Source organism: Anthonomus grandis, chromosome 6 (assembly GCF_022605725.1).
Source record: "Anthonomus grandis grandis chromosome 6, icAntGran1.3, whole genome shotgun sequence".
Classification (NCBI taxonomy): Eukaryota; Metazoa; Arthropoda; class Insecta; order Coleoptera; family Curculionidae; genus Anthonomus; species Anthonomus grandis.
The window spans coordinates 26,120,913-26,135,461 of record NC_065551.1 but is presented as its reverse complement, the minus strand read 5'-3'; the positions used below and the strand labels follow the sequence as shown (position 1 = coordinate 26,135,461).

General features: G+C 28.3%; 1 protein-coding gene across 6 annotated transcripts in view; it reads right to left on the bottom strand.

Annotated features, from left to right (window-relative positions):
• Positions 1 to 12,587, bottom strand: part of LOC126737927 (dual 3',5'-cyclic-AMP and -GMP phosphodiesterase 11) — a 192,024-nt gene extending 179,437 nt beyond the window's left edge. For 2 of the 6 annotated variants that reach the window (XM_050443026.1, XM_050443030.1), the window contains exon 1: positions 1,509 to 1,548. In XM_050443026.1, the coding sequence (XP_050298983.1) occupies positions 1,509 to 1,533 (25 nt within the window). In that variant the 5' untranslated portion in view covers positions 1,534 to 1,548. Of the gene's footprint in view, positions 1 to 1,508; positions 1,549 to 11,085; positions 11,209 to 12,370 lie in introns of those variants that run through there. The other 4 variants (XM_050443025.1, XM_050443029.1, XM_050443024.1 and 1 more) reach the window with 4 other exon arrangements.
• Between the last annotated feature and the right edge of the window lie 1,962 nt (positions 12,588 to 14,549).

The following is a 14,549-nucleotide window of genomic DNA, read 5'->3' as shown; positions in this document are numbered from 1 at the left end:
TTTGTAATATTCTACAAATATCGTAGACTAACTACCATTTGAACAATATGTCCTAATTACTGGAAATACTGAACTTAGTGAAAAGTCATAATAATATGGCTTTTGTAAACTTCAATATAGATAGGGTTACTTAATGATAATTATTATAAGACTAATGACCATATACGTGTATTTAGTAAAATGCGGTTAGCTTAGAACTTAAAAAGTGTTCAATTTGAAGTACTATTACTCACATTTGGACAAAATTAAGTATATTGTAATGGTGATATAAAGTCTAAAATAATTACTTTAAAATTATTAATCACATCGAGCATATATATAGTACATTAAGTTATGCACGACATATTTATAAATTTAGAAATCTATACGGATCTATTGACCGAAAAACTATTACACTATCCTAAAAAATTTAAATAATTATTATAATGACTATATTATAAGCTTTAATTAGGTAATAAATATTGTAATAAATAAGTTTTATATAGCCCTATATATAACATGGAAAAACACAGCGCTGATATAGTGCAGTTTATATTGTAAAAATAGCTATCTAAGATCTATTTTATACTGTTAATGGTAAAAATAATATAAGATCCTATTATAGGCATCATTTGAAATGTTTATAAAATTAGTTTTTATATTATTTTAAAAATAGTCTGTTTTAGTAAAATTTAGGCCTTATTTAATATTAGTTAATTATTTTTTAGTGATCCATAAAAATATTCAAGGATTATTCAAATTTTTATTTGACATATATTAGTTTCTAGCATATTTGCAGATCTTTTAGGAGTTTTTGTTATTATTCACGTGAAGTTTCATTAAATATATTGCGATATTAACGTTAAAAGCAATTCTTTTTAAAATTATTGCAACAATAACTCCTAATAAAGAATAACAATAAATACTAATACTTCATGAATGGACTGATTAAAGTAAAAATGATCAAATACAAGTTAGAAATAAAGAAACGTATAAAATGCTAAATCTAGATAATATATGAGTGATTTCAAATAAACTGTTACTGCAATTCATAATTTAATATTAATATATATAAGTAAATTACGTATTTCTTGATACTTTGGCATCTATTTAAAATTGGTATGTAAAATTCACTTCATTTTGTCTTCAGAAGGAATTAAACAGTTTACTTCCATATTCTTTTTATAAGCAGATCTGTTTAATCGAATTTCGGTTCCAGAAGTACTACATAAATACATAATAAAATGATTATATAAATAATTTAGCTTTTTTATATCACGTTTATATTCTAAAAAAATTAGATGAATTTAAAAAAATCATAGACGTGTAATAAATTACTTTCAAATTAAATAAAATACAAACATATTTTCATACTATTTTCTATTTTTTTATGCGTGTTTCTCTCGAAATTACATACGTAACGCAACATAAACCTATTTTCAATTCAGGCGTCGTATGTAAGCAACAAAATATTCCAACAGGTAGGCGTATATATGTGACATAAACAATTTAATTTGAAAACACATTACCTTCATGAAAAAAACACCTTTCCATAACGTTTCCAGGTTCAATTTGCCAGATTAAAAGCAAATCAGCGTATAAAGGAAACTACGCGAAAAATTACATCGTACATGTACTATATATATGTGTATAATGTAAATATAATTTCTGTGGTGTAGAACGTTACACGATAATCAGCCGGTATACAACTAACCTCCACCGGGGGGGTGAGTTTACCGTGAAAGCTCGGTCGGTTGCTAAGCGACAATAGTAGACGCCGGATGGATGTGACAAAAGCGTCGCGGAACGCGAAACATCCGGAAAATGGCTGGGCGTCGGGACGCTACTACGTTCTTCCCTTCTTTTGTTCGTCTAAAAGGGAGTATTTTCAATAGGAGCAGCGACGAGAGAAAGATTATATACAGAAGTTCGTCAGATAATTTTTTAAAAGTAAATATTCATTTTAGTTTACTAAAAATTGTGACTAGCAGCACTGCACAATGTTGTCATTATTGATGATAAGAAAAAACGCGGGGTCGAGTGATACCCTGAATTAAGTAATTTTATTTTCTACATAGCCATATTTTTACTTTTTTATTTTATCAAATCAATCCCTAGAAATATGAATAAACGTGGCTGATATTTTTCAAAAGTTTAAATCTTTCGCAATTTTGTTGCCTGCATAAATTTTCTTTTTTTTTAAATATTCAGGTATTATTATCTAATAAAGAAAAAAATACATTCACAAAATTCAAGTTATTTGGCAAAAATAGATAAAATAATGAATATAATTTATTTTGCTATCGGTGTTCTGTTGAAGCGGTCAATAATAATAGTAGCACGAAGTATTGATAACAATATTTTATAAGCTGCAAGAAAGAATTGAGTTGGTGGGTTTTTATTGGTCTTATGGTTGGAACCTTTGGTGTCACACTCAAATTACGTTTTACACTAACGACAACACGACAGTTTTACCAAAACGATTAAAACTGAACCAATTCGTGCTTCCTATATATATGTATTTTTAGATTTCGTTTTCTTCATGTGGTGTGAGGACAGGAAGGGCACCTCTCTAGATTTCCCCAACCCGAGCATACCTCCAAAATATGATCCTTAAGATGATGCTTGAGCTTAAACTGCTTGCTGCATTTTGGATATTTTAGGGAATCTACAAACGGAATATAAAAGGTCTGAATATATTGGCTTTGGAAAATCAGTTCGATTATGTTAAATAAATGTTAGTACGTGAATGTTCATTGTCATTCAAAGTCCATTGTGGAGCGCCATAATAAAAAGATAAGGCTGAGTTTATGATGTATAAAATGTCATCGTTCTTATTTAATAACATTAAGATTAAGTTTTAATCTTCTCCTGAAGATACTAACATCATTAGCGAAACACGTATCAAGAGCAAAATAAAGAGTTTTGGTTAGTAGTAAAACTGTTTCGTAATTTGGATTTTTATCATCAACAAAATAAGTCTGCTACCATCCGGATAATAGGATAAATAATCCTGTAATGGATTTGATGAGGAAGTTTAAACAAACAGGGTCAGTACAAAACAGAAAAAATAAATTCCGCATCCATTGAGAAATTAAGTGGTAGTAATTGTAGTGTTGGATCATGTTGAGGTGGAAGCTAATACATCTGCTCGAAAAATTGCTATCGCATTTGGCGTCTCTAAAACTACCATTCACGAAATTTTAAAATTACAAATATATCATGCCTACAAAATCAAACTAGTATATGAGATAAATAAAGTGGATTTTTATTGTCGTGTACAATTTTGTGTGTACTTTGGTGATAGGTTAAATCGTGAAGGAAATTTACTGTAAAATGTCTGTTTCTCGGACGAATGCTCTTTTTATTTACAAGCCAATAAACACAACTGTTAATACTGGAGCAACACTAATTTTCTTATTGCTAGAACTTTTCTCATTATTACAAATCTTAATGCGAAAAACTACTTGGAACTACATTATGCTACGGCCTTTTGTCCGCTGGAGAGGTACCGTTGAATGGCCTACTAGATCCCCCCTCTTACCCCTTTGGATTTCTTTTATAGGGTCATCTAAGAAGCAAAACCATTGCCACAAATCCTGACTCACTTGAAGATCTTTAAAATAGAATTATTAACGAATGTCAGTTAATAACATCCGAAATGTTGCCTAATATCCTTTCTGACAATAAGTCTCCCCCTCAATATTAAATTTGACGTGTTCGAACAATTTATGTTTCAAGATTTTTTAGTAGTGCATATTTTCACTATTTATGTAAAATCTTTTTTTTGGTTTAGACGACAATAGTTTTCTAATACTAAAAATTTATTGATTAATTCGCAATTAATTCCAACTTTTATAATGCTACGCAATAATAATTTCAATAAAGCTCGTTTATATAAGGGTCTACTACGTTAGGTGTAAATTAAATTACAGCTTTATTTACAACTTTTTAAATCTCGCGCCAATATTTAAAACTTTACTTTATCGACGATGTGACTCCTCATATACTCGGCAGTACGCTGCTCCAAAAGATGCTCGCCAACATTCGCGACGTCATGCGTTGCTACTTGTGTCATTCCGGAATGACGGAAAATCAGCTGGTTTCTCAGTGTTTCTATTATCCTTACACTATTAAGGATATTACTGGCGCTTACTTTTCTTAGTTTCATCGGTAAAAATCTAAAAGAACGTACCACATAAGGTATGCAAAAATTCAGAAATTACCTTAACATAAATAATATAAAAAAGTTTACTGGATACCTATATATAGAAAATATTTAAAAATGTTGGTTTTAATTTGAGTAAAAGTGCTTCTAAAATATGGAACGTATTCTCTTTTTACAATGGACCCTCGTCCTTATAAACTCTGGAACTAAAGCACAAAAACTGTTAATGTATGCGATGGACAAAGCGGAGGAAATGTATTTTGTAGATAAGTCCGTTAACACCCGAATTTTTCAAAGTCGACAAGATAAACGAGTGAGTAGTAGATGAAATAGAAGAGTCGTTGACTTTCGATTCTTACGAGGAACTTTCCAAACTTTTTTGTTTCATAAAAGAAAATTATTTTGCGATTTATATACGATTTATTTTTGTAATAACATATATAATTTACCATGTAAAACTTAAAGCAATATAATCTCTTTTTTTCATGTTTAAGCATGATAGCTAAAATGCTTAAAAAAACTAAATTATTAAATGAATATTTTATCAATCAATTGAACAATTGAATCAACATCTTGCCAATTAACTTAAAATTCCTTAACTTTTCCAGAACAATTATAAAAAACTAGCATTTACCAAAAATTAAATAATTACAATCTCTAGCGTTGTTTATTCATATTTATATTTACTTTTACTTAACTAACGTTCGTAAGCTTTATTTATTAATTCTCTCTTGTAAATGTTTGTTTATGGAATGTTTGCAATTTGGTTAAATTTTCGAGATAATCTTGTTACCGCATATAAAATGGGACAATATGAACTTTGCATACAAAACAGGGATGATAAATAGTTTTGTTAACCGGATGCTGGACGCTAATTTATATAATGTTTGTACTCAGATTATCTAAATATTGAACTATCCTTTGTCATATGCGTTTATTATTTATATTGATTTATTAATTCATGATTATAGGTATTATATAATATAGAATTCAAAGCTTAAATTAATATCTTTTGAATTTTATGCGATAGTTTTTAGAATTATAGTTTACCTTTTTTAAAAATTTATTATACAATTAAATTTATATTTTTCGCATTAATTAAACATTTTTTATTGTTCCGAAAAGTTAAAAAAAAAATTATTTCAGCAGCCAGAATTTTTATTATTAAGAACTTTTAATAATTTTAACTTGTGTTTAATAAACTTTATGTTTAAATATTTGAGCTATTGAATAGGTAGTGCAATTTACTTTGAAATAGACATTTACTGTTGTTTATAATGAGGCATTAATTGACTAATTTAAATAAAAAAACTGCCCATTTTATATTTTTTTAGAATTAAATAAATGCAAAAAAGAATAATAAAGCCAAGTGTAAAGTAAATACTCATGTAAGTTTAATTATGATTTAGAATTTTAAATGGAAATAAATCATTTGATGTAATAATAATTTATTATTTTTATTAATTCTTAACTATTAAAATAACGAACATAAAAATTAATGTAAGATTACAATAATTTTAATGATATAAAAAGAGTGTTAGATAAAGAATTTATTTATTTCAGTTTAACTAATAATTGTAATTTTTTACAGCAAGAATTATTTCTTAAATTTTTCATCGTTTAAAAATTCCTTAAAATAATATTTAAAATTAAAGAAGAATTACTAAAGAATGTTAATAAGAAAAAAAAACAAAAATAGTAAAATAAATCAAAATATAAATTTGAAACCGTGTAAGTTAAATATAAAATAAATATATGGAAGTTAAGTATAAAAAATTGAAGTTTTCAACAAAAACAAGGCATTAACTAAAATCAATTACTCATACTGCAATTAAATCAATAATTATAAATTTATTGCTAAATAATTAAAACAAATACAAAATAAAAAAAGCATTTTTTTAATGAAAAATATTATCGAAAATAGGTAATTATTGTTGAAATTTCTTACAGTAAAAAACCATTTAATTTGTTTTCATTTTCCTTTCACCAATAATAAAAATATTAGAAAATGAAATATAAAAATGCTATAAAAATTAAAAATTTTAATAGCAAACAAAAATTGTAAATACATAAATTTAAATATATTAAACGTATAACGTTTAAAAACAAATTAATAGTTATTGTGCAAAATAGAGTTTTTCCTTATAATAAAGTATGCATAACTTAAGTCGACATGATATATAATTTTAGTTTTGTGATTTGATATAATATCTTCTATATATCTAAAATGGATTAGTACTGAATTCTAGCAGCATTTGCTCTAATTAAAGAATTTTTATTTTATTTAATCAACTTGGACTTATAAAACTTTGTTTTCCTTTTTCCATGGTTTTGTGTAGGATCTAAAGAGACTTTAAAAGTTTAATTGACCTTTCCATAAATATTTGTGCACATTTCTAAAAAGAAAGAGAAAATATTGGGGTCATAGACACGTTGCACAGACAACGGTTCACTTACCCACCTCAACACGAAATTTGCTCAGTCGACAAATCGCAGTAACGTTTCCATTTCTCACTTTGCCGACGCCAAAATAATTTAATTACATTGAGCTAATCCGCTCCTAATCCGTTCGAGAAAGAATCGGAGCTGCTCCATTTCGTTCAACTTAAAGTGTTCGTGTCAACAACTTATTACTTCCGGACAATTAGTTCTATTTTCGTAATGCCGTCGCGACGCTTTTAGTACTAAATATTCCCATTAGTGGCCTCTTATGAAAGTCGTACGACAAACTTTCTTTAATGAGAGTTTTAATCGACGAATATAAGTTAAATGAGGTATAATGATGCGAATTTATTCGTATTATAAAGACTTGAGGGTAGTTATTTTTAACAAAATATATGGATTATTGTAGAGTAGTTTTAGCAAGTTTAAAATATTCTACCTCTATTTATGGATCCCTTCCATACTGTTTCCAATTTCCATCTATAAAATCGCAAATAGAGCCTTAGAGATTGAATTTAATAAACTCGATTTTATATGAATAGAGCCTAGTAGCACCTCTTATATTGCACGTATATTTTCTACATTTATGAGTTATTGCTGTATACGAGCATTATATTTTTTTAACCTAATGCGTCAATTCAGTATTTTAAAGTAGTGCCAAATATTATATTTGTATTTTTCTTAAGAATTTTTAGAAAATATTGGAAATATTAAATTGATATTCTATGATCTCTTTCGAGCTGTTAAAGAACGTTGAATCTTTTGTAGCCAGTTAAAGAACATTTAATTTCTTTGGTTTTTTGTAGGCAGCTAAAGAGCTTTAACTTATCGCTTAAAATTTTTTAAGTTAAAGATTTAAGAGAGTTAAAGTTTTGTTAAAGATATTTACACTCAAAAAGGAAAAGTATAAAATATTGAAGAATTATCGAATAATAATAAAGACGTTGAAAATATTGGCACCCTAATATTGTAAAACTTATATTGATATGTATAATTTATTTATTAAAACAAAAAGTATATATTATATGCAGTGGTTTCATTTCAAAACCAGCCACGTCTAATTTACTATTAATTCAATGTCTATTTTACATTGAATGAATAGAAAATTAAGTCGGTTGACGTACTTTTTTTTAAGTTATTAAGGGTGGTTCGTGTTGAAATTAAAGAACTGTATACCTAAAGGAAGACTTGTGTTCTTAATTTAGTCTGAACTAAGCTTGGTCACGTCATAAAGTCCCGTGACTTTTTTCTGATAAATATTTAATGATTAACCCTGCTCGTTATTTATTATGCAATAAAACGTGCTAATTGCCATGCCCACACACGCTTATTATTCTTATGGAATTTATTTATCTTGTCTATTAAAGAATAAGATGTTATTACGTTTTCGAAACAAGTATTTAATATATTTACAAAAACTTAATATCTAAAACATTTTTTTGAATTAATAATATTTAAAAAAAATAAAAATATAAGTTTACTTTTAACTTTATTTATCAACAAAAACTTTTTCAGAAAAGTCTAATAAAAATCAAATTAAAAATAAAAAGTTTGTCACGAGTAAAAACGAAAACTAGGCGTACGTTCGCTAACTGGCTCTGCAACAAAACTTTTGAGTTTTGCTCGCTTGTTATTCGATTTTGGTTGAAGTTTTCGCAAAAGTTTGCTAATTTAGATGTTTATATCAAATTTAGTCAATGTTTTATATTTTTTGTCAATTTTCGTTTGGACAGACTTATAGTTTTGTTAGTTTGAAAATTTCAAATTTGAATTGAAAAACGTCTGCTGTCAGATTTAGGATTTAATATTGTAACAGATTATGAAGTTTTTTAAGTTTAATTAAAAATTATATCTCATTGGCGGATAGTGCATATAAGATGCAGACCCACCTATCCAAAAAAAAAGATGTTTTTTTATTTAAATATAATTTGTTGCCCTATAAATAATCTATTTACATATAACAATCCATTTACATATATTTAGGATGTCCCCGTTCAACTGATCAAAAATAGAGAGAAGTAGTTGGGACACCGATTGTCGGAAATGGGTAATTTTTAAAATACAGGTTGTTGAAATATTTCACAAAAATTGAATTTTACCTCTGTGTTAAAAATACTTTTAGTAATTTTAATGATTTTTAAGTTTTATGTTTTAAATGATGGCGAAAAGGCCACTTTTTGAGGAATTGAAGGTGATTTGATTTGTTCATAGACGGACTTGCAATACTATAGTATGCATATATATAGTCGGTGCATACTATAGTATTTTTGCAGTATAATAAGAAACCATTTTTGGGAGATACCATATCCAAATGCAACTAATACTGTCAAGGCGATAACATAAACAGAACAAAGTTGAATGAAAATAATAGACTAGAAGTCACTTTTATTACTATTTAGTAATAATTGCCTATATCTAACTGTTTAAAGAAAATGCTGCAAAAATAAAACGAATGCTCTGTTGGCATCAAAACTGATCAAAGGCAACGGGAGACTGCTTTAATGATAGTAAATATTGTTAAAAGCATTCAAATTCAGCTCAGCAGCAGCACTCGTTAGTTAGTACTCCAACCAGCAGTTGGTTGTGGCAAAAATACCATCCACCAAGTAGTACAACGCCACAATCTTCATCTATTTAAATTTGAAAACATTCACCACCTCGTTTCTGGCAACGTCCCTCGCCTCCTTGAGTTCTGTAAATGGTTCCTCCATCAGACCGAACAGAACATTAATTTTCTGGATTTAATCCTCACATGCGAAGAAAAAGGATTTTCGCACAACAAGGTCATTCAATTCTCACAATAACCATGGGTAGAGCGATCAAAACCCCCATACTAAGCATATCAGAGGATATCAGCGAAAGTTTAACTTTAGTATTACGTCTTGGTGACTACATGATTACCTCGAGAGTAATAACTGGCCTAATAGAAAAAATGCCCCGCTAGTTGCTGAAAGAAGTATGGCTTCAACATGTTTGCTATTCAATAACAGATGGATTAGTAGAGATGGTCCAGTCCCTTGGCCAGCAAGATTACCTGATTTGACCCTTCTAGAGTTTTTTATCGGAGGCGCCATGAAACAGCTAATATATGTATGCACCTCTTGCCCACCAGAGAGAAGCTATTTGCTAGATTTACGTATTAGTAAATTGCTTATTTAAAATATTTATTTATTTGTCGTACTGATATTAAACTTCTCGCTGTACTAAAAAAAATTAAAGGACCTTTGTATGGAATTTATTTTTTTACACGAAACGGTCCCTTGAAACGTAAGAATTCAAAAGTCTCTTGAATTGAAATTGAACATTCATAACCAAGAAAACCCCTAAACATTTATTTGTCACTGCCTTATTTTGGGCATCTTTTACAAAAAGTAGTGTGTTCTATATATGAAATAAGCACTAAGTACAACGGATATACTCTATGGTTCCTGTATTTACTTAAGCATTTTTGACCAATTAAACGCCCTGTATAATGCGCCAAAATTGCGGACAAGGAAATAAATTCGTCGACGTTCCACCTTATTATAGCATAGTTGCTCAAATTAATAACTGACTCTCCGCGTGTCTTATCATATTAGAAACTTAACTGAGCGATACATCGCGGGGCTGCGAGGTGTCAATCTTACCACTCGTTGCATTGTTTTTTGATAAAAGATTATACAGTTTCTGCAGTTCAAGCAAATATATAGATGTTATTGTATTGATGAGAGTTTCATGTTGTTTGTTTTAATAATTTTTTGTGGATATTCTTTACCTTTTATTGAAAATAAATATCCCTATAAAGTAGTGGAAAACAAATTGCTATACGAATGCAATGAGAAAAATGCTTTTTTCTATTTTCCTTGTGTACTTTTTGGAAGAAATAAGTATTTGCCGCTGTACAAACCCACCATCAATCTAACTTACTTTACTAGTTCTCGCACCAGTACCTTAAAAATTCTTATTATTTTATAATAACTTACATATTTAAGGAGCTATAGGGGAAAAATTAATTTCACTTTATTCTAATAAATACTCAAAATTATGAGCGATTATTTTCTCAGAGTTTTCTATTGACTTTAAGAAGAAGGAAATGTGTATAGTGACAGTTAATGGTTCAAAGGTTCGGCGTCGAGAGTATGAGACTTTATAATTTCTCATGTATAAGAAAAAAATAATAAATGTTTGAAATCACTAGTTATACGAATATATTTTATTAGCAACTGATAATATGAGAGTAGAATAACTAGTTCTACATGCTTAATATTTACTAGTTGTCACATACAAATAAAAAACGTGTAAAATTAAGGTATAAATATTACATTATTTTTAAGCGAGAAATATGACGTAAATATGAGATTTCTTAGTATTTTACCAAACAATGATTCAAAAAATAAAAGATTAAAATCTGATTAACCCACATAATAATATAACATAGATTATGCAATTATATTTCATAATAATTATTCGTCACTTTAAATTAATCATTAGTATTATTCTGCTTTGTCTGCAATTACCTGTGGCATTAAAAATATCCAATCGTAATAGCCTCGATGGTCTTTTCACCATCAAAGGTGGTCTCCCAGAATGACTATTTAAATTATTATTATTCATAGCCATATATATAACTAACAAACAATTAACTTTATGTCTTAACCTTTTAACACTTCACTTTGCGATAACAGATAAAAAAATATTTAATGTTATTTTATTGACGGAAATCGGTCTGGTCCACTTAATTTCTAAGCTATTACTATACAATTAATACGTAAAAAAAAATTTTAGATTAAAGAGAAAATATTGACCGTTCGTATCGCAATTCTGCCGAAAACTGACGATATACTGGTACTGAGGATGTAAATGTTAAAGTAAATACTATGTATAGTATAATTGTTTAGCACTATCGTTAAATCGGTGTGCTGACGAATCTGTAGTCATTTGGGTATTAAAGGATTATCGTTATTACTTAAATAAATCTTTTAAGTTGAATCATGATATAGAAGTTTTTCTCAATTGAATAGAAAAACGAGTTTTTTTAAATTACGAATTTTACTACCTATACTTACTTCACCTGCACTTTTAAAGGCTAGTAAACATTCGACGTTTATTAAGATATTGAAAAGGGTAAATTTGAAGATCGAAGTTATTTTCCTAATACTTGTAAAGCCGCAATTTTAAAACATACTGATTTTTCTCAACAACATGAGGATTAACGTTTTATAGAATTATTTCTATTTATTTAAAATAAATAATAAAAATAAATACATGAGGATTTTTAGAATATTACAGAAGAAACCTTAACTGTCAATTAATCCGGAATATTTTTCCTAAATATTTATGGAATATTCCTAATAAATATTTAGGTTTCTTCTAGATTTTAGTGATAGAAAAAATATGGAGTGAATTTAAAATAACAACATATTTTTGGTTTAAACTATAAATAAATGTGGTTAAAGTTATTTAAATATTAATAGCTCTCAATGCAAAAGCAGCACAGTTTCTATAATTTGCGAACATTTTACATAAATTGTAAATATCTTTTAATCTTTTTCCAATTTTTTTATACAATGCTAATTATTTATGCAAATATAGATCAGGGAAAAGAAATAAGAAATTATTGATGTCTTTAATTTTTTACAACACATATACAGACATAAGTTTTTGAAGTTCTAATTTTTTACCAAAATATTCAACCATGTACCTGTCTAATTATTAAATGTCTTATTCGTATATTAATTTACAAATATATGTAAAAAGATAGAAATTCTTAGTTTTATTATACAGTTTATAAAATATCCTTACCTTGAAACACGAAAGGACTAGGCCTCGGCTTTTTTCTTTGCATTTTAAACTTTTATTATCAAAACACACACTATGATTGCAGCACTAATTGAATATTACTTAAACTTTTGTTATTGTTTGAGTATATCATATTCTGGCTTTTATTATTTTTCAATCAATATCCTATCAATTTGTCTAATTCACATAATTATATGTTATTTTATCTAATTGATTAAAATTTTAATATCTACCAAGAAATGATACTTTTCATTTCAATGGACCGGGATTTCCACTGTTTTATTGCGATTTTTAGAAAATTTTATTAGTGTTTTTATTCTTACTAGGACAACACTGAACAAAATGAAAATATTCATATCAAAGATAAGGGTACAATTATTAATATATTTGGGCTTTTTGCAATAAACGTTTCGTTACTGATAAAATCATTTATATGCGTAGTGCGGATAAGAGATGCTTCAAACATTGGAGTAATCTCGTTTCGAGATAACATAACTTACGGCTTATGGTAATTAGATAATTATATTTACATAAATTATTATTTGGATATAATACAAACATAGCGTCTCCCAACAATTTTAAGATATGACCAACCTGTTTAGTCGAATTACAACAAAAATGAAAGTTTAGTCAAAACTAGATTGGAAAACCTCAAAGTCTTTGTTAAAAAAGTAAAAAATCTTTTGAAAGAATACTCAAAAGCCGAAATGGGTCTGGTTAAGCCAATTTTTTGAGCAAGTTTCTTGCAAAAATTTCATACACATATCCTCTATAATATCGTAGAAAAACCATATAACAATATTTGCAAAAATACTAAAACATATATAATATTCCTGTTATATTCAATGACTAGCTAAGAAATATGCCCTTTTTCTGTGACTAGTTTCCTTTTTTCATTTGCTAATCATAAACATAAATCAAAGGAACTTTTATGCATGAAACATCAAAACATTGGTAGAAACGTTGTAGTATGTTCTATCCTGAACGATTCAGGTTTAAATTGGAAATAGTTACTGTGATATATATGCTATAGAATTGATTGCTCACTATGAAATTTTATATTGATTAACATCTAAGGATTTTCTAAAATGATTGATATTTAAAAAAAAGTTGAAAATCAGATAAAAATTTTCTTATACAGATTTAATAATAAAAGCCCAAAAGCTTCACGGAATATACGCTGTAACCACCATTTTTTACACCCGGATGTAAAAATCATAAAAATTCTTATTTTTCACTAAAAACTAATAAAACTGCCAAACAATCGACAATCAGCAATTAAAACCATTATTCACGGCTGTTCGCGTAAAACTAAATTTCTCGCTGGAAAAACGGTATAGAAAATTTGCTTTCATTGTTTTTGTTTAAGTTTTATTTCCAACACGGGTATCGTAAAGAGCCTGGCATTTAGTCAAGATCTTTACGTAATTTCTATGGAGGTTTTTGCTATAGGATCGCGTCACGCCTAGAGAAAACTAAATTTTTATTTCAGTTTTTGATTATTTAACGTAGGCTTACATGTTTACATTCGGCCCGGGAGGTGGCCAATAATGAGAACCAATAGTAAAGAAGATTTGCGTCGTTAAAATGAACTTTTTTTGGATATAATTACTAAATATAAATTTATTATATTTATGCTTATCACTTTCATCATTAGATTTAGAGCTACAGAATTATGCAAAGGTTAATGTTTTATGAGCAATTATTGGTTTTTTAAATTTTTTTGACATCTGATTTAGTAAATTCGAAATATTCAAATTGTTGACCAAGAAACCATTCCTAAAATTTGCCTAAAATGTCATGAATATTTCAGAATGTTTATTTAATTCCATGGATATGTTGGTTTGGTTTGGTTTGGTTTGTGGTTTTAATGGCTTCTGCTACGAGGCAATCTGCCAGCACGATTTGGAGATTCGGGAAAACTGTCGGGTATGTACCCTGTTCCCCGAATCGATATTTTCACAATTTTTAATACTGAAATGCATGGTGACGCCTCCCCTACGATGCATCCGGCATCATCCGGCCTGGCTACCGGCGTGAATAGGTTCAGCTACCACTGGCAAAGGGCAAGGGCAGGAAAGGGTCTAGGAAGGGTTAGGATAGGAAAGAACGACCACGTGTCGACTGGGTGCAGGATGACGCGGAAGTGGGCTTGATACTTTCACTAAATTTACTTCTTAAA